The sequence below is a fragment of the Perissodus microlepis genome, chromosome 8, assembly GCF_051167445.1.
Source record: "Perissodus microlepis isolate ML-2025 ecotype Zambia chromosome 8, ASM5116744v1, whole genome shotgun sequence".
Taxonomy (NCBI): Eukaryota; Metazoa; Chordata; class Actinopteri; order Cichliformes; family Cichlidae; genus Perissodus; species Perissodus microlepis.
This window is the reverse complement of record NC_140468.1, coordinates 15492509-15517918: the sequence shown is the minus strand read 5'-3', so window position 1 is coordinate 15517918 and position 25410 is coordinate 15492509. Positions and strand designations below refer to the sequence as shown.

At 41.5% G+C, this 25410-nt stretch overlaps 1 protein-coding gene across 1 annotated transcript in view; it reads right to left on the bottom strand.

Annotated features, from left to right (window-relative positions):
* The window catches only part of ngfrb (nerve growth factor receptor b), a 39775-nt gene that overhangs the window by 12857 nt on the left and 1508 nt on the right, over positions 1-25410 (bottom strand). The window contains exons 2-3 of the mRNA XM_084937731.1: positions 22540-22681; positions 15074-15430 (exon numbers count right to left, since the gene is read on the bottom strand). Of these exons, the coding sequence (XP_084793857.1) occupies positions 15074-15430; positions 22540-22681 (499 nt within the window). The remainder of the gene's footprint in view (positions 1-15073; positions 15431-22539; positions 22682-25410) is intronic.

Here is a 25410-nt window from a genome sequence, read left to right as displayed (position 1 = left end):
TAACTGAACATCAAATCTACGTCGATGATTCTTAATCATTAACCTTTAAGGCCACAGCTTTTTCTCACTAACTTGTCTTAGGATGACACTTGTGCCTCATTAACCTGAAGCCTATGAGCTGTAAATGTAATTCTCAGTGCCGGACTCATTTGACACTTGACACACAGCGAAAACATTTGTTTTGTGTGCAGTTTTTTTTTTTTTTAACCATGTTAGGTGTATTTACAAGCAGCCCAGATGCCTGTTTGTCTTCGTGTTACCTTGTTATTGTTGGTGCTTTGCCAGTTTTGCCTCCTGCTTAGCTCAGTAAGCCACATGCTTCTGTTTCCGGTGCTTTAACTCACTTAACACAACTTACTTGAAACCATTTTCGAGTATTATTGCCAAAGCCACAACATTCCTGGTCTTCACGCTTCCATATACTAACTCATCTTGCTTGTTGCATTTAAAGCCAAACTGTAAAGATCTTGGAAACTTTGCATATATAGTGCTTTTTTGTGGCTTTATGGGGAGTTGCACAATACCAGAGATAGCACCTCAGCTAGCATCAGAGACAGCTGAAACCTAGATTTACAGATGAGGCTCTAAAAACTTGAGGCTCATCATCCATCCAGTTCAATAACTTTTGGAAAGTCTGTATCATCATATTTTTTTATCCCATTCATATGTACTGATAGCTAACAAGACTTTGTAAATCTGGCATCCTGCTCTCATTGATATGTAAAGGAAAAAGTATGGATGACAGAAACAAAACAAAACAAGAGTCAGTTATATTATACGTGTGTGGGTTGCTGCTAAACTGGTGGATATATTATACCTTTATGAGTGGATGAAGTGCCTAAGAAATAGTATACATATAAACAGGCTTCTGGTGAATCACTACAAGATATCATGTTGCTTCCTGCCCTCTTCAATACTAGGTACCACACCATACAGAATACACACACACACACACACACACACACCACCATCACCGCCACCGTTACCACCATAGCGTGTTTGTTTCTACTTTCTTTACTTTCCAACACACACGTGCGCACGCTCACACAAAATCAGACACCGTCCCATGACAGAGAGCTGCTTTGTCCGGCTAAAAATATGTCCTCTCTCCATCGTTCCTCTTTATCCTTCAGTCTTTTCCCCACATTACATCTGGCTACACTTTTACTCATTCCTACTGGGCAATTCCTTTTCTGTCAGTCACTCCTATGATCATTTAGACCAGGGGTGTCCAACTCCAGGCCTCAAGGGCCAGTGTCCTGCAGGTTTTAGATGTGTCCTTGATCCAACACAGCTGATTTAAATGGCTAAATTACCTCCTCAACATGTCTTGAAGTTCTCCAGAGGCCTGGTAATGAACTAATGATTTGATTCAGGTGTGTTGACCCAGGGTGATATCTAAAACCTGCAGGACATCGGCCCTCGAGGCCTGGAGCTGGACACCCCTGATTTAGAAGTTTTTTAATGTTGTTTTAATCATTCTTATTATTTTCAGTTTTCATGTGGGTGATGAGCACTCTTGTGTAAGCAGGCAGCACTCTCAATCTGCACAAAGCTTTAAATAATAAGCTGTTTTCAATATAAGGCAATGGTGGCAAAGGGAAGCTGCTTCACTGGCATTATTTGTCTTCCCTCCCATCTTTTATCAGTGTATTTTTAATCTTTATTGTAAATGCTAGGTATATATATCGCACACAGGATATTATTTGTCTCACAGTTTAAACCAGGGGGGTTCCTCCGGTAAGAGCGCGGCACGCCTGTCATTAAAACTATAAAAGTTGAAAGCTGCGGAGACGTCAAAATGACAGGCTCAGTCGGTTTTGAATTATCAAAACATTTATTATATTTATTGTTAAGCATTATCTGGCTGTTAGTGAAATTACCAGAGTTGTCTTGCTTGCTTTGTCTGATAGTGATTCACTTGTGACAGGAAATCCAGGCTCTTGTGCACATTAAGCGTGTAATAAGAACCTGTTGGTCTGTGCCCTTTACATAAGTACTATATAAGATCAGCAGGACTGTGCATGCAGCTTGTGTTCACAGCAGCTGTGTGCTTGTTTGTGTGTGTGCAGCCACACCTGAGCTGAACTCGTCATTCCAACCGCTTGCGGACTCGTGTAAACAGGTGTTGCTGCAGTTTCAACACCGTATACTTTAAAGCCTGACTTGTGATTTAGTCACAAAAGACAGGAGGGGCTCGGTTTGCCTTTCTGTAACTGCATTCCACCTGACTGCAGCCATAACAACCACAAATCCCTGCACATCAAAACCTGAAAAGACATTTGTATATTATTCATTATTCATTAAATGAACCACAACTATTTTTATAATAGTTGTTACAAATACAAACAAATCAATGTCCTTCAAATACTGCAGAATGCTGTTACTCTTGTTTTGTCAATCTGTCTTTTGGCCTCTGGCTCACTTCCTACTGTATGCAACCCATCTACTCCTTCTGCACACATGCCTTAGACACACCCATGAATGTACAGAGTGCATGCATGTGGGCACGTCTTTCTGCGTGTGTGTGTGAGTGTGAGTGACTGTTCTGCTGCAGAAAGTGATCAGCACTCGTAGAGGTCAACCAGAGAAACCCGAGAGCGCAGAGGAGTAACTCCATCGCTTTTATCGACCAGGCCGCATTCTCAGCATCTGCTCCTGTGCTCCACTCTCGCCAGCTTTCTCCATCTCGTTCTCTCCTGCAGCTCTTTATTTGTTTTCCAGTGTACTAATCTCATGCTGATGCATTTTCTCTTGTGCAGCTGCTTTCAACTGGTTGATCACTACCCTTAATGTAGAAACAAGTCTGTTTTTTTTCCTACAATTTCAAATGACACATGCAAAAATTCTTAAAATGGCAAAAAGGTTGCGGTGGAAGGAGAATCCAGATATAGAGACAGGTGCAGTGGAGGTAACACACTCCCAGCTTTTGATTTGAAGATTCGAGTTTGAGTCCCATCGCAACTTCCTTTAATAGCTAATAGTTATACATTTAAAAGCTATTATGTTCAAGTTTACAGTAAGGTCAAGCACTCAAAACACTTAGGAAGAGTTAGGGAAATTCACAATCAGGTAAAATCTGGGTCAAAGTAAAACCTTTAATGTGTTAAACACACCGTCAAAAGGTGAAACTTTAACTGAAGTGCTTTTGCAAAATCAGTTGCTTGTCACAGCCTGCATGACTTTATCACCTGTAAAGAATTTCAAAATGATAAATTGTAGAAAAGTGACAAAACTGCCTTTTTTTCTCACACTGACAATAATGTAACAAATGACCCAATGCCGCAAAATTACATTAATGTCTCTCTTTATTCAATAATTCAGCCCTAGGCAGCTGTAAAGATAATATCAGTGAGAGAGAGGCTCAGTTTGGCAGAGACACATGCAATAAATCCCAATGAGGACAAAAGCCCGAGTCTCCGAGCAGAACTTTTGGCAACGAAACAACGACACGAGCGAAAGCGCAAGTGTTGTGGTCACCCTTGCCACCAGAACTGCTCACTCATGCCAAATCACCTCTGAAGGTTTTTCCTGGAATCTCCGGGGCAAATTCCGGAATGATGACAGGAAAGTGAGTCAATCCCACACTGACAGCGAAGAAAAAGACCCAGTCAACTTTAAGATCTCCTTCATTGTTACAATGCTCATACTGTGTGGAGAAGGGTGCAAAGGGGTTAAAGAGAGGAGGTCAGCTGCAGCCATACAGAGATACAGAGATACAGGCCTGTGGATGTGAAGGGGACCAAGCTTTGGCAACACAATGAGTGACTGTGCAATACAAAGACAGTGAATTGTTTAGTCACTGGGGCTGTGGATTCTTCACAGCCACTGATGTGGTGATGCCTTGGACGCAGGAAATCGGGAATGTTGATGGCATTTTGTCCTCCGTGGTTTCCCCAATTCATAGCCTGCTCTTTATCCTTATGGGGCCAACCAAACACTAAACTTCTCCCACACAGGAGTGCCATCCCATCCAATCATAGCTTAGCAAATCATAACGAAACAAGGGCCTGTCAACCGTTTCAATATCGTTACACGTTGAAGTGGTGCACGTGTTCCTCCAGACTTGATATTTTAAAAGTCTGGAGGATTTTCGTTATTGAAAAGCAAAAATACACAGAATGTTAGTGTGTCAGCGCTGACGCTACAGCCACTGTGTGGAACCAAGATAAGAAAATCAATAGTTATAACAAAAGACCCCAGAAAAGATCATAGTTTGATCAATTATAAGCTCAAAAGACTTTTCATTTGTATTGAGAAATACAAAAGATAAAATATTGCTGCAAAAAGGTTGATATTAAATTCTAAATTAACGTTATAGACTGTGCTTTTGACCGTTATAGGCTGTGGCACCGCATGAGAATTCATTCAAATTTAAGAACCCCCTCTGCAGATTCAGAAACATCCCTTCTTTTGCTTCTTTTCCTTCGTCCTTCGAATTGAACTGCCGTGGCCCTGAGAGCTCTGCATGGTCCTTGTTAGTAGATTATGCTTTCTGATTTCTGGAGGGCAGCCTGTCGATTGTTAAGGTCAACCAAACTCCGGAAGGAAACTGCTCCCCTCCCCTCCTGCTAACCTATCAATAACCGAATGAACTTGGACCAATCACTCTCCCCTCCTCGCCCCTTTTTTTGTGTCTCTCTACTGAAACCATTATCATATGTATACGTGTCTATAACTTGTTAGTTAATTCTGGTGTCTTCGTAAAAATATCTCCTGTTTAAAAGAGGGTTTAAAAAAAGCAAACAAACCTCCACATTTCCACCTACTAGCTCACATGAGTAATGTTCTGACTGACAGTTCACAGACTCCTCTGCCAATGTGAGAGGTGAGGCAGGGGAATCAGGGTTACGTGTGTGGTAGGGGATCTTCTCTGTTTGTTTGCCACAAAGATTACAGGAAAGCTAACAAGTTATTACTGAAGAACCTTGATTAACAGGTGGAGCATGGGTAACACGCCAAAAAAAAGAAAAAAAGACGCAGCTCTAGATAGGGCATTGACCTTGAGAACGGTGATTGATGTGCCTGTTGGATTATTGCCAGATCTGTGTGTGGTTGTGTGTGCGTGTGTGTGTGTGTGTGTGTGTGTGTTGTATAATTCACATTAAAGTAACCCTTTGAAGTTTCTTTTTGTGCATGTATGTGCATGAATAATACAACTACATATGTCCTGCCAGCCACAACTTTTTGCCCTCGCTGACACAGAGCAAGAATTCGAGGCTCTGGCTGATAGATACAGCATGTCCCGTCAGCCCTGAGTACGATCTCAAGGAAGAACAGGGTCATGGAGCAAAACCTCTGTCTCCCACCACATTGAGGGCTTTTAGCCAAAACCTCAAGATGATAAGAACAGGCAGTGAGTACTTTATCCTGCTCAATCATTGCTCAATCATACAGCTTTAACCAAGGTCGAAAGAGGCCTTGCAAAGTTGTGTTAACGTGGCTGCATTATCCTACTCATAATGCATTCTGAAATCATCTTTCTCTGAGCTTGATGGGCCTCACAAGAACCAGCCCTGCATCTCCATTCCCAAACCAAACCAGTGCTCAGCAAAGCAAACCACTGCATCTCAGGTAACCGAAGCCAACCATACAAGCCCTGTCTCCTTATAGAGCACTAACTTGCCGTGACGAAGATAAGCTGCTTGGATTAGTGTATTAAGTGCTACAATAAAGGGATGTTGGCTGTACAAAGTTCAGGACTCTGACGCTTCAGAAAGAGATTTTATCCTTGGTCCCATGGAGGGATTTAGGCAACAAATGTATGTATGTATGGTTACCACTGCCTAAGGACAGGACCACGGCTTCTTAAGTGAAAACCTTTAGCGAGCCCTTATGTGTCGTAAAGAGACCAATTTTCTGAAAACACATGCTACACCAAGGATCGGGTCCCGGAGCACAAACACAGTAATATAGTGTATGCGGTTAAGTGGCAGGAGGAATGCTGTGAATTATACATCAAGGAAACCAAACAACCTCTGGCTAAGCGGCTGCCACGACACAAAAGAGCTTCCTCATTAGGCCTGGACTCCACAGTCTATTTAAACCTGCAGGCCAGTGCACAGTCTTTAAGTGATGAGTACATATCCTGGATAGGGAGGAACGCTGGTCTGAGCATGGAGTCAAGGGAAGCATTTGTGTGAAAAGGGAAAGACCACCTCTGAACTGCAGAGGAAGCCTTAAGTGTGATTTAGACTGAAATATACAGTGGCTTGCAAAAGTATTCAGCCCCCTTGAACTTTTCCACATTTTGTCACATTACAGCCACAAACATGAATCAATTTTATTGGAATTCCACGTGAAAGACAAATACAAAGTGGTGTACACGTGAGAAGTGGAACAAAAATCATACATGATTCCAAACATTTTTTACAAATAAATAACTGCAAAGTGGGGTGTGCGTAATTATTCAGCCCCCTGAGTCAATACTTTGTAGAACCACCTTTTGCTGCAATTACAGCTGCCAGTCTTTTAGGGTATGTCTCTACCAGCTTTGCACATCTAGAGACTGAAATCCTTGCCCATTCTTCTTTGTAAAACAGCTCCACAACTTCCCTGTGACGGCCTCAGAGGTTTTCTAAGAGAATATTGGGAGCAACAACACCATGAAGTCCAAAGAACACACCAGACAGGTCAGGGTATAAAGTTATTGAGAAATTTAAAGCAGGCTTAGGCTACAAAAAGATTTCCCAAGCCTTGAGCATCCCACGGAGCACTGTTCAAGCGATCATTCAGAAATGGAAGGAGTATGGCACAACTGTAAACCTACCAAGACAAGGCCGTCCACCTAAACTCACAGGCCGAACAAGGAGAGCGCTGATCAGAAATGCAGCCAAGAGGCCCATGGTGACTCTGGACGAGCTGCAGAGATCTACAGCTCAGGTGGGGGAATCTGTCCATAGGACAACTATTAGTCGTGCACTGCACAAAGTTGGCCTTTATGGAAGAGTGGCAAGAAGAAAGCCATTGTTAACAGAAAACCATAAGAAGTCCCGTTTGCAGTTTGCCACAAGCCATGTGGGGGACACAGCAAACATGTGGAGGAAGGTGCTCTGGTCAGATGAAATGGTAAATGGTAAATGGCCTGCATTTGTATAGCGCTTTTCTAGTCCATAGGACCCCAAAGCGCTTTACACTACATTCAGTCATTCACCCATTCACACACACATTCACACACTGGCGATAGCAAGCTACATTGTAGCCACAGCTGCCCTGGGGCGCACTGACAGAGGCGAGGCTGCCGGACACGGGCGCCACCGGGCCCTCTGACCACCACCAGTAGGCAAACATGGGGTTAGTATCTTGCCCAAGGATATTTGGCATGCAGCCAGGAGGCAGCCTGGGATTGAACCACCGACCGAGATGAGACCAAAATGGAACTTTTTCGCCAAAATGCAAAACGCTATGTGTGGCGGAAAACTAACGCTGCACATCACTCTGAACACACCATCCCCACTGTCAAATATGGTGGTGGCAGCATCATGCTCTGGGGGTGCTTCTCTTCAGCAGGGACAGGGAAGCTGGTCAGAGTTGATGGGAAGATAGATGGAGCCAAATACAGGGCAATCCTGGAAGAAAACCTCTTGGAGTCTGCAAAAGACTTGAGACTGGGGCGGAGGTTCACCTTCCAGCAGGACAACGACCCTAAACATAAAGCCAGGGCAACAATGGAATGGTTTAAAACAAACATATCCATGTGTTAGAATGGCCCAGTCAAAGTCCAGATCTAAATCCAATCGAGAATCTGTGGCAAGATCTGAAAACTGCTGTTCACAAACGCTGTCCATCTAATCTGTCTGAGCTGGAGCTGTTTTGGTAGAGACATACCCTAAAAGACTGGCAGCTGTAATTGCAGCAAAAGGTGGTTCTACAAAGTATTGACTCAGGGGGCTGAATAATTACGCACACCCCACTTTGCAGTTATTTATTTGTAAAAAATGTTTGGAATCATGTATGATTTTCGTTCCACTTCTCACGTGTACACCACTTTGTATTGGTCTTTCACGTGGAATTCCAATAAAATTGATTCATGTTTGTGGCTGTAATGTGACAAAATGTGGAAAAGTTCAAGGGGGCCGAATACCTTTGCAAGCCACTGTACATCGTAACCTACACTGTAACCTTCCACGTCATTCAATCAGCATGCTGCCTGGACCAGACGTGCGGTTACATTTCAGGTGCACATCAGGTTACATGGAAAATGACAGCGTAGGGTTAAAAGGGGGGTTTTGGTTATGTTGTAAGTTACGATAAATCTAAATCAGGCAGAATCAGCTTTCTGTGGTTTTCTTAACCGGATGAATGATGCACGCATCGACTGCACACTTTATTCGAGTAACTAAACTGAAAAATGCTGTAGAGGCTATGAGTAAAATGAGAGAAGCAAATATACCTAGTACTAACATCATTTTCTCATTATATTAATATGAAATTGGGGATTAGAAGGCCAGCATTTGGTATTCCTACAGCAATAATGCACATCAGTAGATGTCACCTCGTCAGGATTGTTATCAACTTCGGTTTTAATTAACTTTACTTGCCCCAGTGTTGTTGTGACCCCTGAAAGGATTGTGAGGAATTATATCATGTTGTTCCCTCCACATCCCCCAGGGGGGAACTTATACTGCCTGATCACTCCACAACCCCCACCCCTCTCCACATACAAGGCTCTCATGCCCTTTAACCTTTGACATTGCTCGCTGGCCTGCAAAAGAGTGGAAGTCGTATCACACTTCTTTAGATAAGGATCTTGCCTTTAAATCTCCAACTCTGTGGGTCTACCCTCACAAAAGTCTGGTCACTATTACCATGTTTAGCCATCAGAGATAGAAGAAGAGAGTGAGTTATTCCCCCTAAGACACAAAACATAGCATTAATCCCTTTGGAGCTAGACCTGGAGGAAATTGGATTTCACCCCACATGTCAGCTGAGTATTTATCCTGCTATATTAAACACAAGAGAAGGAAAATATAATCCAAAGAGTAAAGCAGAAGATCCAGTTTTATCTTTAAAGGAAAATAACCCCCAGTATAGTCAAGCTGATGTTCTGGTCCTTCTACCTTGATTTAAATTACGTCTCCACCGTCTCAAGTTACGACTTGTCTTTAGTGGTCTGTGTGTTCCACTCATTCCCTCCACCTCCCTGACTTTACCCTTCAGGCCTGTGTCGCACGACTCCGCAGCATTAATGGATGTGGACGTCTGGCATTGCTACAGATTTGTATGCGCTGATAACGCTTCTGCTTTGGTAAAAAGATTACGTTCGAAATAAAAGGCGCATGATTGGGTTAGAGTGAGGAACAACATATGACAATAAAGCCCATACACAGTGAGCTGTAAGTCATTCTGCCGGAATCACATTCATCATGATGTATGCTTTGTTCGTTATCTAAAGGATGTTTTTCGTATTGGGGCTCTGGCTTCTTATATCTTGATCTCGGATGAATCATCTCTCCAAACACCACCCTTTGCTTTCAGACCACAAGCTGATTCAAGCTGCCTTAAAGCGTCATCCCCAGTGTGAGATAATAGCAGCGCAGCACTTGGTAGAGAACATCTATATATGTCGTGTCTGCTTTTGCTTATTAAATAAACTTCTCTCTCTGTATTTTCTCTGGTTCTTTTAAAGCCTGGCAGACACAAAATGACGGATTAGTCTTCTGTGTTGCTTCTGTTTTCACACATTCTAGTTTCATGACTCCTCACAGTATCGGGTAGGTTATTTGAAATTTAAAAAAAAAAAGTCCAAACTAAATGCTTCTTATTTATTGGTTTATTTCATATCCACACACCTGCATCCATATCATCATGGTTTTGAGTTTCTATTGTATGTTTGGTAATTCTTCTACTGCTTAGCCATGCTTTAGGAATTAATGGAATTTACCACTGATTTGCTGAAATATGCAAGGTCTTCCCTGAAAAAAGCGTTGTCTGTATGGGAGCATATATTGCTTTAAATCTGGTCTATATCTATCGGCATCAATTGTACCTTTCCAAAGCAAAAGCTGCCAGTTCCATAGAGACTAATGCACCTTCATACCATCAACGATACCGTCAGAGGCTTTTTAGTTAAACTAAACTTTTTATTCATCTGGTCACAGAACAGTTTTCCACTTTACTTCAGTCTATTTCAAATTAGCTTTGGTCGAGAAAAAGAAGATGGCAGCGTTTCTGGCTGATGTTCACAAATGGCTTCTTCTTTGCGTGAAAGAGCTTTAACCTGCATTTATGGTTGACATGGTGAACTGTGGTCACAGATGATCATTTCTGGCAGTGTTTTTGAGCAAATGCATTGATTTTCATGATAGAGTCCTTCCTGTTTTCAACACAGTGCTCGCCTAGGGCTTAAAGTTAATCAGCATTCAATTTTGTCCCTTGCGCACAGAGATTTCTCCAGATTTTCCTAATCATTTTATGATATTATGCACTGTAGCTGATTAAATATTGAAATTCTTTGCTAAATACTCTAGGAAAATCAGTCTGTCCTATTCTGCATGTTTACTCCTGAGAGCTTCTCCCCTCTGCTCTTTTTATACCCAGTCATATCACTGACCTGTTGCTAATTAACCCAATTAGTAGCAAAATGTTCCTCCAGCTTTTCAGAACCACTTACTTTTCCAGCCTTCTGTTGTCCCTTTCCCAACTTTTTTGAGACGTGCTGCTGTCATTAAATGGCCTGTATTTGTATAGTGCTTTACTAGTCCCTAAGGACCCCAAAGCGCTTTACACATTCAGTCACGCACTGGTGATGGCAAGCTACATTGTAGCCACAGCCACCCTGGGGCGCACTGACAGAGGTGAGGCTGCCGGACACTGGCGCCATCGGGCCCTCTGACCACCACCAGTAGGCAACAGGTGAAGTGTCTTGCCCAAGGACACAATGACCGAGACTGTCCAAGACGGGGCTCGAACCGGCAACCTTCCGATTACAAGGCGAACTCCCAACTCTTGAGCCATGATCGCCCCACACAACAGCCTTATTTCTTCTTTACCCCCTGGAGTGAACAGACACACCAACATATCACATGACGGGTTTAAGATGACCTAGCAGCTAGACACAGCCCGAGTTTCAACTTTTGTTGAAAGTGCAGACTTTAAACTACATACCAGTTTTCATTATAACAGTGGAGTTATTTGGATTTCTTGGCAGTTTGATGTATATAAGTCCTACACCAAAAAAATAGATAAGAATTCAAAAGCAAAAATATTCTGAATCACATTTAGTGTTATATTTTAGATAGTTTCAGTGGATATTTGGGATTCAGGTATTTGTTTTAGTTTGATATTGCAAGGCACTATTTGCTAGCAATGGTTGGTGCAGCTCTCCCAAAAGCAGGATTAGATTTAGGTTTAGCACTCTTGGCCTCCCTCCTCTCACATGTGCCTGGATAAAGGATTTCCTCACAAACCGGCCCCAGACTGTAAGACTCGGCCCTCATCTCTCCTCCACTCGCACACTGAGCACCGGCTCCCCACAGGGCTGTGTGCTGAGCCCCCTCTTGTATTCTCTCTACACCCACGACTGCAGTTCGACCCACAACAACACTCTCATCATCAAGTTTGCTGATGACACCACGGTAGTCGGACTCATCTCGAAGGGAGACGAGGCAGAGTACAGAGAGGAAGTCCTGAAGCTGGCAGCCTGGTGTTCAGAAAACAACCTGGCACTGAACACCAAGAAAACCAAAGAGCTCATTGTTGACTTCAGGAGACACAGCACCGACTTGGCCCCCCTCTACATCAACGGGGAGTGTGTGGAGAGGGTCCACACTTTCCGGTTCCTTGGTGTCCTCATCTCTGCTGACATCTCCTGGACAGGAAACATCTCAGCGGTCATCAAGAAGGCCCAACAGCGGCTGCACTTCCTGAGAGTCCTCAGGAAGTACAAGCTGAACTCCAACTTGCTGCTGACCTTCTACCGCTCGTCCATTGAGAGCCTGCTAACCTACTGCATCACGGTATGGTACGGCAGCTGCACCAAAGCAGATAGAGTGAGGCTTCAGAGTGTGGTCAAGACAGCACAAAAGATCATCGGCTGCCCTCTCCCCTCCCTGATGGACATTTATTCCTCCCGCTGCCTCACCAGAGCAGCAAACATTATCAAGGACAGCTCCCACCCTGGCTTCAACATGTTCAGCCTGCTTCCCTCAGGGAAGCGCTACAGGTGCATCAACACAAAAACCCACAGACTAAAAAACAGTTTCTTCCCCAAAGCGATAACCACCCTGAACTCACACATGCACAGATAACACAGCCCCCCCACTTCCCACTTCCTCTATGGACCACCACTGTGCAATACCAATCCTATGTGCAACAACTCAACTGTATATACATAACACTATTTATACCAATTCTATGTGCAATAACTCAACTGTATATACATAACTCTATTTATACCAATTCCATGTGCAATAACTCAACTGTATATACATAACACTATTTATTACATATTACTTACGGCTTGTATATTGTACATTTTTTATATATATATATATATATATATATATATATATATATATATATATATATATATATATATATATATATATATATGTTTTTCCCTATGTTAATACTGTCCATATGTACATAGCGCTGCAGAACTGTACCCCCCCCCAGCATGTTTACACTGAGTAGGAGATGCTCTGTATCTCATTGTACAACTGTATAGTGACAATAAAGGCATTCTATTCTATTCTATTCTATATAACAACTTCAACCTCAGAGTGTTGAATGGTACATTTGCTCATTTCAAACATATGTTTTCTGAGTAATTTATGAGTTTTGGCATCATTGCATTCTTGTTATATTTACATTAAAATATCATTCCAGCTTCTTTGGGATTGGGGTTGAATTTAAGAATGGGTATTCTACTGATATACTCTTTGTGTCTCCATACACACATTTTAATTTTAATTTACAGAACTAGTAATCCAAATCTAAAATTAGTTGTCTAACTCAGTGTTGGTCCAGCCTAAACAAATTAGTGCAGCAACAATTTCTGATTAATGCTAAAATCGCCCAAATACTGCAGTGGGACACAGGAACACTCAAGAGAAACTGTGCCTTCTTTGAATAAACAGGAAAAATTATGTCCTGTTATAATTATACCAAGCACATTCGACATTAGTTTCTCACTCATTATTGGCTCTTCTTTTATTTGGCCCCATGGGCTAAACCGAAAGCCCTCCTAGGCCAAAGAGTGCCATGGGAGGACGTACAAAAGGGTCCCTTTAGCCTCAGACTGGCTCTGTGTTCGCCACTGTGATAACAACATCCTTCAAACCACTTTCCCAACAGACTGCTTGGCTGATCAACAGACTCCTTTTATTGTCACCTCACAAAAGCGTTGATTTAATCTTTGAGGCATCAGATCATTGGAATGAGCAGTGACTCCAGTCATACAGAATTCCTGATTTGGAGTGTGATACCCACAGGGTGCAATGGTATAAAAGAAATTCAGAGCCCTGTTTAGAGAAATGACCTTCTTCTAAACCCTCAACATAGAGAGAGTGTGGTCTTTGTTTCTCTCTTGGGATGAGTCGCTGAAGACAATGAGACAAGCTTCAGTGTGGCATTTAGGTCGATGGGCCAACAATGTGTATAGTGTCGAACTTAGATGATCTGATTATGAGGCTGACAGAGTGGATGTCAAGTGTGTTGTACATTTCATTCAGTGTCGGACAGTGAATTTGTGCTCACGTAGTTTCATTCAGATCGTTGTGACCCTGAGCGACACACTTCATCACTCATCCTTACTCGGCACAGAAGTTGAAACTTGGTTGGTATTTAGATCAGGTCACCTCACAAAGCCATTTATTAGATAGCTGACAAATAACTATATGAATGGTCTTATCACATCACAAGAATACAAAATCAGCAAAGTGCTGTAAACACTCTTCTGAGAGTTTGGTCCATATTGACATGATAGCATCACAAAATTGCTGCACATCCATGACATGAATCTCTTTTTTCCAACAAATCCCAATGGTACTCTATTAGATTGAGATCTGGTGACCACAGTTTGATGTGATGCAACTTCTGCGACATGATGTTTTATCCTCCTGGAAGCAGCCATCAGTAACACTTGCTCAGGTAGGCTGTGTTGTTTAAACGATGCTCAGTTGGTGCTAAGGGGCCCAAAGTGTGCCAAGGAAAAATCTCTCAGACCACCATGAACAGCCTGAGTCTTTTACATAAGGCATCGCGGATCCATGCTTTCATGTGGTTTACCCCAAAATTCTGACCCTACCATCTAAATGTTACAGCAGAAATCAAGACTCATCAGAACGGCCAAAGTTGTTCCAGTCTTCTCTTGTCTAGCTTTGGTGAGTCTGTGTGAATTGTAGCCTCAGTTTCCTGTTCTTCACTGACAACAGTTACATCCGGTGCAGTCTTCTGCTGCTGTACCACATCTGCTTCAAATTTTGAACGTTGTGGGTCCAGAGATGCTCTTCTGCATACCTTGGTTTTTTCAAGTGGCTCTTTGAATTACTGTTGATTTCTATCACCTCTAAGCAGTCTGACCATTCTCCATTCTCTGACCTTTGATATCAACAAGACATTTTACCCAGATAACTGATGTTCGCTGGATATTTTCTCAGACCATTTTCTGTAAACTCCAGATATTTATAATTGTGTAGGAAAATCCCAATAGACCCCCAATTTCTGAAATACTCAGACCAACAACCACAAAGTCACTTTCTTCCCCATTCTGATGCTCAGTTTGCGTGCCTAATGCATTGAGTTTACACCATTTGATTGCTGAATAGATATTTGATGAATAGAAAAGCTAAGAGGTACTGGGTTTAGACTTATATTGTCTAAACATAATGAGAGTATGGTGCTCAGGTGTCTGACTTTACATGGAACATGAATTCCACACTTACAGCTTGTTGAGAAAGTAACACTTAAATAAAGAACTAGTCCGAATACACAATCAGGGCGTTATGCCAAGAAGCTTGTTTGGTTTAGATTGTTTGCTTTAAAATACATCATGAAACTTTTTTTAACTGTACATACATGTGCCCTTTGACCCATTAGACTTCATGTTGACAATATGAGCTACTTGTCCTACCTTGGCAAACCGTATCGCCAAAAGGGGTGCACGACTCTAACTCCTCCAACTCATCACAGGTACTGCAAGGAATACAAGGCTCCCAAAAGCTTTCCTGGTCCGAGTAGGTGTCCCCAGTGCAATTCTCACACTTTGTGTCACGGTCATCTTCACAGCTGTACAGCATTCCCTGACCTTCAGGACACTTAGTGCAGGGTAGACAATTCTGCGAGGTTTCATCCAGGTAGAAACCATAGTTGCACGTGCAAATGGCGTCGGCGGAGTCAGTGCAGGGAGTATGCATGCGCAATAGACCTGAGCACTGCGTGCAGGGCTGACATTCCTCTGTGTGGCTTATGCTTTCTGAGAAGGTTTCACCTGAAGAAAGAGAGAAGAAAACTGACATGAAAGCTGTTCATTTAACAGAAAGATAAATACAGATAACATTCTGACAAAGCCTTTGCTATAAGAAACTACACACTCTTTTTGAACATTTCCACAGCCCATTCAGTTGGCCTCTGCAAATAGCTGAATGGCAGTCAGGCTCATTAACCAGTACCTAAAGCCATTAGGTACCTATGACTTTAGGTCATTACCTAAAGTTTATTGAGGCAACTGCTGTTGTGATTAATTTTATTGTATTTACCCATTGTTAGTGATACCACTTAGCCAAATAAGTCAAGAATGTATATACATCTTATTTTCCAGCATCTGCAACCGCTCCAGTGAGGTTATTGCACCCTTATTAAGCTGTCAACATTAGCTACACACTTTAGTTTGAATGAATTAATATTCGGCATTATTCAAATAACTGGTACTGTGATTTGTTTTTAGTGAGCAGGTTTCAAGTCTTTATTTTTATATTTGATATTTAAAATATAATATTTCATTTAGCTTTCTACATATATTTAATTTTTTTTTATTAATTTTAATGAGTGAGATTGTCATCTTGGGGAGAGTGATTACAAAGCACACAAAACACAATGGATGCAGAAAAAAAAACAAGTTGAATAAAACAACCCAGACGTAGAAAAATGTTTTCTCCTTCACAACATGCACATCTTAGTGAAATCCTTCGCACATTTTGGTTTTTGTCACTTCCATTGCTGTTCTGTCATGTTAACGTCTCCCCCGAATCACTTTTGTTGTCTTGTGTCAGCTTCTGTTTATTTGTTGTTGTTTTTGTTGTGTGTTTTTGCAACATTTTTTTTTCCTTTTTCTTAGATTTTAGTACGTTTGACCTCTTGGGGCCACCGTAGGATTCAGTCTTCCAAAAATCAAGTTGGGACAAGGGAATTAAGCTATAAGGTTATTTTTCCTGGTGGGCATATAAATGCAAAGAGGTCGCTAAGAACAAGAAAGGACAGTATTTCATAAAAGGATGTTTCTAGAAAATTATCATAGTTACTTGAAATGTTTTGTAAATGATATGTAGTGCAGTATATGTGCAAAACTTCCAGGACAGATATAGATGCAAAGGACACAATCAATATTGCATGTTTTATGGAATTGTATTTCGGCTAGAACTGGGAAACCCACTAAATTATGCAACAGACCCATTTGTAAGAGCAGGTCGTGTGTGTATGTGTGTATTAGAGACTGGTGAATTTATCTTGGCAGAATCTAACTTCATAAATTCTGCCAAAAATGTGTTGTTGTTTTTTTTTTTTTTATTTCCAGTTTCTGACTCTTGCAGAGTTGCTGTTTGTCCTTGGCTAACGCAAAAATATCAAACAAGTTCAACAAAATAAATACTTTTTATGGAAACTGTGGAAAAGCATTGTACCATTTTTTTTATAAATTGCATAAAGCAAATATAAAGATCAGTTTGCTAATCTGTAGACTAACAGCAGCAATGAGTATCTATCATAATGGTAAATAAGATGGAAGTGAACTGCTTCGATAAAGACATATTTTAAGATAAAGCAAAAGAAAACAAGTGCTTTAACTCTGAGGATTATGTCCTCAACTACCTGCTTTGTGAGCAAGGTGGTGAAATGTGTGCAGTTTACTGTAGATTTTTTTCTTGTTTTCCCATCTTTAAAGCAAACTGAAATAAACTAGTCTCTCGTAGGAGACAGAAGGCTTTTGGTATGCAGTCTGCCATGACCCTCTGCTGTTCAGTGTCTGATAGTGTATCAAGTTTTTTTGGTCTGCGTCACTGGCCCACCAACCTCAGCGAATGCTCTGATGATGCAGAGATTACAGCAGAGATAGGGAGAGACGGACGGACACGGACGGACGGCGAGAAGAAAAGAAGGTCGTGTCATTTGAGAACCCGATGAATCTGTGTGTGCAGTTCTGCCTTAAATTGATGGTGTCAAATGTGGGTCCTTCACATTTTTGTTTAATTCTGTCTTCAGAGGTGGACTATTGTCCCCCCTCTTTATGTGGGCCTGTTGCAGTCGTGTACTGAAACCCTACCGCCACCATCACACTCCCCCCTTGCCCCTATTATGTCCCACTACACCCTCCCCACTCTTGGACTACCCTCACTCCCCCTTCCCCATGAGTGCTCTCAGAGCCATTATCATAATGCCATGCATCAATAATGCAAGTCAATACATTATTAACACTAGGCTGTAGCATGGAGAGAAGAGCTGGGGGAGTGGGGATTGGTTATGGTGCTGGAGGGAGGGGGAGTATTGACGGCCTCTTCGTGGCTCGGCGTATCATAACTTCCCCTACTTGTCTAAAACTGAATCCTTCGCTTTGTTTTCAACACCCATAAAAGGACTCCTGACTTTATCCTCTACGGCTGCCGAATGTGTGTTAGTCTGTGTGAGTGTGTGGGAATTTTCCTGGACATGTTTGTACGTGAGTGTGTGTGAACCATTTACTGAGAAGTTTGCCTTGTTTCTATTCCACCTCCACGTACAGCTGTACTTATTCTGTTTCATCTCCACTTATCTGCTCATTCAGCCAAACTCCTCAAGGGCTTTGGCTAGCTATCTTTTTTAGCACTTCTGCCAGGATCCTGTTAACTATCTGCACTAAATGAAGCCTAGGAAGTCTGTGTCCTATAAACAGATTGGTGTGCAATCTGATTCTATTAAAAGTAGGCAATATGCCTGAACCCGCACATGGAAGGACATATGGTGGGTGGAAGGAAATGCGATGCTTTTGTTTTGAGACTCTCAGAGAAAGCTAAACTGTAACATATTATGGTTCCTCATGTAAGAGTTGAGCGGCACACAGGACATCATACCAATTCAATTAAATTCAATTTAAATTTAAATTCAATTTTACTTATTTAGAACCAAATCACAACAACTGTTGCCTTAAGGTCTTTATTATTATTATTATTATTGTAGAGATCCTAAAATAATACAGAGAAAATCTCAACAAGCGGTGACAGTGGGAAGGAAAAACTCCCTTTTAACAGGAGGAAATCCCCGGCAGAATCAGGATCGGGCAGTGGGAGCCATCTGCCATGATCAGGTGGTGGGGAGGAGAAGGAGACAGATCAAAAGAGGCTCTAGGAAGAGAGCTATAGATTAATAATAACTAATGACTGGATTCAGAGTGGTGTATACCACCAGTCATGAGTAAAAAAATGTGTATTTCTAACTGGATGAAAAGTGGTTCCTGGAGGTTGCTGAGGAAAGTGGTCGCACAAAGGGTGCTTCACCAAACACCTCCTTGTGATTGCTTTGGACTTCCACTCCTGGAAGGATTGTGGCGTTGAATTTACAAACACCTGAATGCTCCAAAGCAGAAACTGCCAGAATGTCTGCTTTTTTGGAGGTGATCACAATTGCTGATCATGAGTTAATCAAGGGCCTTTGATTATCAGCATCTGACTGCTACTTCCCCTCTTAATCCGTATGGAAGCAGTTAGCGTGTGACAGGGGATTTCTTTAAATCACCCCGTAGTTCTTCAGCTAAGACACCTGGGTTAGAAAACACAAACACTGCAGTTGTCTTTACTTGCAAGGGCAGTCATGAACGCACAATCTGCGACCTGCGTCTCATCACTGTCTGCGTTCTTTATTTATACTTGTCTGTATGTCTGTGTGTGTGTGTGTGTGTACAAATAGCTTCTTATTCTAAGAACTCTGAGCTGAGGTTCCCCTTTTTCTACATCTGTATGTTCTTACAGAAAGAGGAAGCTATTAGTTGTTTATCACACAAAAGTACATGTCAAAAGTCACGTAGACATTTGCTTAGTGATCAATAAAAGAATACATTTCATGAAGCTGATCACATTATATAAAAACAATATTCCTTTGACAGCGTGTTATTACTTTTCCCCATGGTGCGCTTGCATTTCGGCTAAGTTTTTATCAAACAAAAGTAAACATGTGGTGTAATATGTCACCTTTTGTCATTCACCTGACCTTATACTTACCTTATTTTAAGACACATGTTTTTATTATGTCCCAATATGTAAACCCTTAGAGTTCAACGACAGCATGCTTTCTTTTGATTATAACTGTAATTCTTTTGTAGTAAGCCCGAATAAAAACCCATTAATTATTAACAGTAAAGTGGAAACAACTTCCAGCGTGTGGTTCACATGTTCTGATAAGTAAAATGCCACACATCTCCTTCTTAGTGTCAAGGTTGTTCCTACACCGTGACTCAAAAGCACATGAACAAAACCAAAACTGAAACATGGGACTATCCAAGGAGCATGTGAATGCACAAAAACTTCCCCCAGTCTAATAATACAGCACGGCCTGCGCTGTGATCTGACTTGGATGCCATCATGGGGAAACATCACAGCGATGATAAATGACATATTTTTACAAAAAGAAACTTGTCTAAAATGTGTCCGGCCTTTGGAAAAGACACTAACGCTGATTCATGTTAATCTCATGAAGTAATTAATCAAACAAACTAACAACAGACAGTCTTTTTTATTTTGTTTCGTAGCCTTTGCAACTAAATTTGTGGTTCTGAAGCAGGTGAAAGAAAAAGAAAGAAGCCACCAGCCAAGCTTTTATGCATATTACATGACACTGTTCAGGCTGGCTTGTTAAAGCAGAGATTTGATAAGCGCGCTGTAAATGGGCTGAATACAGACACTTCAGCTTCATATCTATGCGTGTGTTTTTACAACATCATGATAATGTTACCTCATGAACAGATATCTGCTTGGCATTTCTCTGTTTATGAGCTCGAGCAGATCTTGTCACCATCTGTTTGTTCACGCCTGAGCTGAACCAGCGCTATAAGACTGATAATTATTATCCTTTGGGACATTTCAAATAACTATAATTTTAAGCAGACAACAGAAGCTTTTTTTTAAAAGAAAAAATAGAAATAGAACAGAAGACAGTTTATGACAAGAAGTCTAGAACTAAACACTTTTATGCACAAAAGCAACATATCATTAAGTTGTCGACTAACTCTTCTAAACACTGAAAAACACATACATCTTTCCAAAGAAGACCCGCAATCCTAAATAAATAAATAATCTACATCCATGTTCTCACGACTTCTCTCATGACCTGAAGGCTGAATCATTTTGTGAGTATGGGTTTTCTTGGCTCATGGGTTACCATCCTCCGCTGGCTCAGGGAGGTTTGCAGCTACTTCCTGTCCTAGTTGCAGGATGGTTAGGGAATTCATGCAAGAAAAACTGGCTGTAGACCAAATGTGTCCTCTGTAGCTCCGAGATGACCTCAGATTCTAAATTTCCCAAAACATTTCATGCTGTTGAATTTTCCCTGTGCTAAAAAGTGGAGCTGTACCACACTGAGAAGACTTTAAATACCTTTTTGAGCTCTGCAGTCATCATTCATGCTTACCAAATCTACTGTGACATAACAGCTTGTCTAATGCACTACACATCTTCCAACAGAGTTTTTTTTTCTCTGACAGCATTTGGAGCTGTTCCCACTCTTGTATCCTCTCAACATCACTGTCCTCTGAAAGCCTTTCAGCCCAACAAAGCCTCTCTCCCTACATGGTAAAGGCCATGAGGAGGGCAGAATACTGGAGAACAATTATGTCTGGCATGCAGTTTACTTCCAAACATCCGAAAAAGTTTAATGCTTTAAATTAAATGTAAAAACATTAAGAAGTCTGTTACTTTCTGGCATACAACACCGTGGTTTCATAAGAGTGATAATCTAATTTCATCCACACTAATGTCGAGAGTTGTTTTGCTGGGTAATCTAGCTGGGAGCTGTTTTTAGGTGCACTTACATGATTCAAGGGATGCTATTGTCAAATCAAAGGCTAGCTGGACAGCCCTGAAATTCAAGAACTCAGAGCATGAATCGTAATGACTTTGAAGTCCTGTGACTTCAATAAAAAACATCATGCTTCCAAAACACTGTGTCTTAATAGCTCTGATGATGGCCTGATTATGTGGCGGGTCCATTTTTTCTCATAAAAAATGGACAAATAAACAAATCAAGAGTGTGATGTGGAAATGTTAGCCAGATTTAAACCTGGATTTTTTTGTATTGACCAGCAGGGGGGCTTACTAGGCTGTAAAAACAAGACAAATCATAGCAGTACTCAACCCAACTCCTTACTCCTTACGACATCTGTAAACACTTTGCTAATGAGTTTATGGTCTCAATCCTTAGTTTAAAGTCAATGGGAATGTAGCATGATGTTCATTTAGTAACTTATGGTCCCATTTACTTTAAAATAGACAAAAAATCAACCTTCATATGTGCCTACTGGTTTCAAAAAGCTGAGATGTCAACGACACAAATGCTCAAGCCAAGGCTTCTTTAACAAAGTGGGCAGAGTTATAGCTCCGTCCATCTTTTGTATACAGTCTATGGGTAAACGTAGTAGTAGAGACTGTCATGTATACGTCCTGTAGAATCATATTTATTATGTTTAAGGATGAACTGATTTAAACATAAATTTAATGTAAAAAACAACAATGCTGGAGAGCTTTTGCTATCATAAAACACAAAAAATATAATTACATTTACATTTTAAAACAGGAAAAAATAAATAAGCTTTAAAAACAGGCTAAAACTAAAATATGACACATGCTATACTACTATGAAACAACAAAGATTAACTCACTATAGCTGCTGATATCCTAATAACAAAATCTAGCTTTGCAAAAACTACAGAAGGCTGTTGTTGAGCCCAAAATTATTCACTGTCTTACAGTTTGGCGGAAGGATTTTGGATTTTAAATCAAACTTTGAAGGAAATTTGCATTTGATTTACAATCCTCCATAAACTGCTGTTGGAAGCATGTTTTCTCCAGGGACACACTCACAGCGGAAAGCTCGAACAAGTAGGAAGAAGACAGAGGGTGAATTTCAGGGCATCAGTTTATCATCTTCTTCTGTCAGATGAAACACTGATGATCAGAACCAGAGACTACACGGCGTGCTCGTGGAGCTCTGCTCTGAGGCATGTAACCAGCACAGCTAGCTCATTCATTAATGTTTGAGTGCATGCGTCTGGGGGTTTTTTCTGTGTATTTGCATCAGAAACCCCTGAATCTACGAGTGTCCGTGTTCTCGTGACATTTAGACAGCTGTTTGTGTGATACTCACTATCGAGGCACGGCTCACAGACGGTCTGTTGGGCCCCACAGGGTTGGACGACACCCTCGCCGGGCTGACACTGCTTGCAGCATTCGCCACTGTGTGTATACTGGTTTGATGGACATGCTCCCTTATTGGCCAGGGTCCCAACCTGCAGAATGACAGCAACTCCATTAACAGCAGCAAATTGAAGATTGTCAGTAAAACACACACAAAAATAATTTTACAGATAAAGTTTAATGTTTTGCCTCAAGCGAAGCAATGTTTCATATTGTGCAACAAGCGCACTTCAAATACACTCAGTCTCACACCGCTGGCTGAAAAGGCCATCATGCTGGAAAGAAGTCCCAGTATTTCACAAGAAAGAGCATTAGAAAGAAAGGAAAAATAAACAACGTTCTAGAAAACGGAAATCTTTCTTACTGTCTGGCATCTGCTTAGGTTTATTTTGGAAGGACTAAAACTAGTTTAGTCATGGGGCCAGTGAGGACCCCGAAGGAAAGTGGGAAGAAAAATCAGAACAGTTGTGAGATGATTAATGGCAAAGCCTCACAAAACCGTTCACTTTCCACAGTCCCTTTTTCTGTTTTCTCTGCTTTCGTGCAATACTACGTTTTCTTTTCCTTGTCTGGCTTCAAATAAAAATAAATTGTAGAAACAAATAATTCTCTGGTTAAACTGCTTACATTTTTTGACACACGGGATCTGTAACTCGAGGTCACAAAGAGGTCGCGCTTTGTTTTTTTTTTAAACGGTCACATGGAAGTTTAAGAAGCGAAGGCATTTATAAAGTGCGAGCACACAAAATAACACATCCTCACAAAGATAAAGCTGGTCTTATCTACATTCTTCAAACAATAACCTGTTGAGTGCGTTATCAAAGCTGCTGACAGGTGAAGACATCTGTGTGTGTCTCTGCTCAGGCATAAATAAATGCATGACACTCAGGCTTGAGCCGGGACGTGTCTCTACATCTTACTACAACTCTTAAGACCTATGAGTGTGCATGGCCTTTGACATTATATCTAATAGCTAAATCTTTGCTTTCTTCTGCACACCTTAATCTCTAAAGCAAACAAGACAAAGTTACATACTAACAAAGCTTTATGTTTTCCTTTTCCGCATATACATGATGATTTTTAAGCTGATATATATGAAATCAGGACCGTGTGCTGTAAGCCAGTGTATGTCTTATGAGTTATCCCATTATTCATAGATGAAGGGTGTAAAGAAAATTGTGTCTCAGCCTTGTTAGACCACATTAAAACAATTTTTAAGGCACTTTTTTGTTTTTATTACTAAATGTGAGTCAGATACAGCAAATATACTTAGAGAGGATGGATGTGGGTATGTTGATGGGGGCATTTTTGCGAAGGAGGTACAATCGCCTGACAGGCGTCAGGGTTCAGGTGTGTGTGGAATGTTACTGACGAGAGAAAGGAGCTCCAAGAAACATCAAATGTCCCCTCGAGCACCTCCACTGAGTCAGCTGGCAGATAATGTCCATGAGTGTGTGGATGGGTGTGAGCATGTACGCTTTCCTTTGGACCTACACAAACACATACTCACTGTTGCTCTCAACGGTGTCACGGTTCATTGAACTTCAAGTCTTTGGTATTTAATTTTTCATCCTCTAAATGTTCAAGAATGTTTTCAGCCTCATGCAGGAACTTTTTATTTGAAATGTTCCATTAAAAAAATGCCTGGTTTTTCATGAAAGTGCACAAACTCTGGGAAACAAAGACAGTTTATGTTCATCGAGTGAAGCTCCTAATTCTCCTGTGACTGTTGTAGCACCAAATTCTCTCTGCGTGACCTGCAACACTTTCTCCATGCGGTGAGTTTAAGCCTCCAAAATGTTTCACTTTGTAGCTTCCTCACAACTTCAAAGCCCTTGCTCTCTTCCTCACCGCAGCTCACGCTCTACCTCACGCTCACCTTTCCCATCTGCACACGCTCATCACTCTACAGCAGCTGCTTCCCCTGAGCTGCCCGCCTCGTGTACTCCACACACACCCAACCAAACATTCACATTCGTGCAAACACATTTACAAACCTTACATGTGAACAAACCTGTTCCAAAAGTCAAACTGACACCTTTGAAATGACTCCAAGTTCCAGCATTTTGACAACTGCGTCTTTTGTTGTTGTTGTAGTTTTATTTTACCCTATTCTAGCTCCGGGTGAGGGTGTGCAGCACCAAGACGCCTCAAAGATGAATAACCGAGGTTAAAGTGCATCAGTAATGTCTGCTGTGCTGTGCAAACAGAAGAATTAGAGGGCAATGCGATTTTCAGCATACGGCTTGAGCAATAGAAAAAAGAAAAAGGATGCAGAGCACTGAGCAAGTTGCAGCTCGACTTGCACGTTTCCTGCTTTTTAGATGGAAATTTGTGGGCTGCATGCTTCAACTTTTGTCAGCCAATTTCCCTGAAGCAAAATCAAGAAGTAAGAAGAACACACACACGCGCGCGCGCGCGCGCACACACACACACACACACACACACAAATGAATGCACAGAAGCATCTGGACACACCACTTTCAATGCTCCAACCAATCTTACTAATGCAACAGTCAATTTTAAGTTGGAGGCACTTAACCTCTGGACCTCTGCTGTCAGCGCTTGTTAAGCCATTAGAGTTCCACTAAACCAGCCTTCCAATAAACTGGGCCTAATTTTAATCCAGACGTGGACCCTAAACTGCTGTTGGCCCACTGGGTGCCAGTTACACGACAACCCCGTGCCTTGGCAAACAAAGCTGAATCATCACTTCATGGAGCGAGAGGCAAAGGGAGAGAAACAGACAAGAGGCGAGCCAAGTGAGCATGTAAGGGGGAAAGGAGGAGAGGAAAAGTGAGGGGGCTGGGAGTGGGTAGGA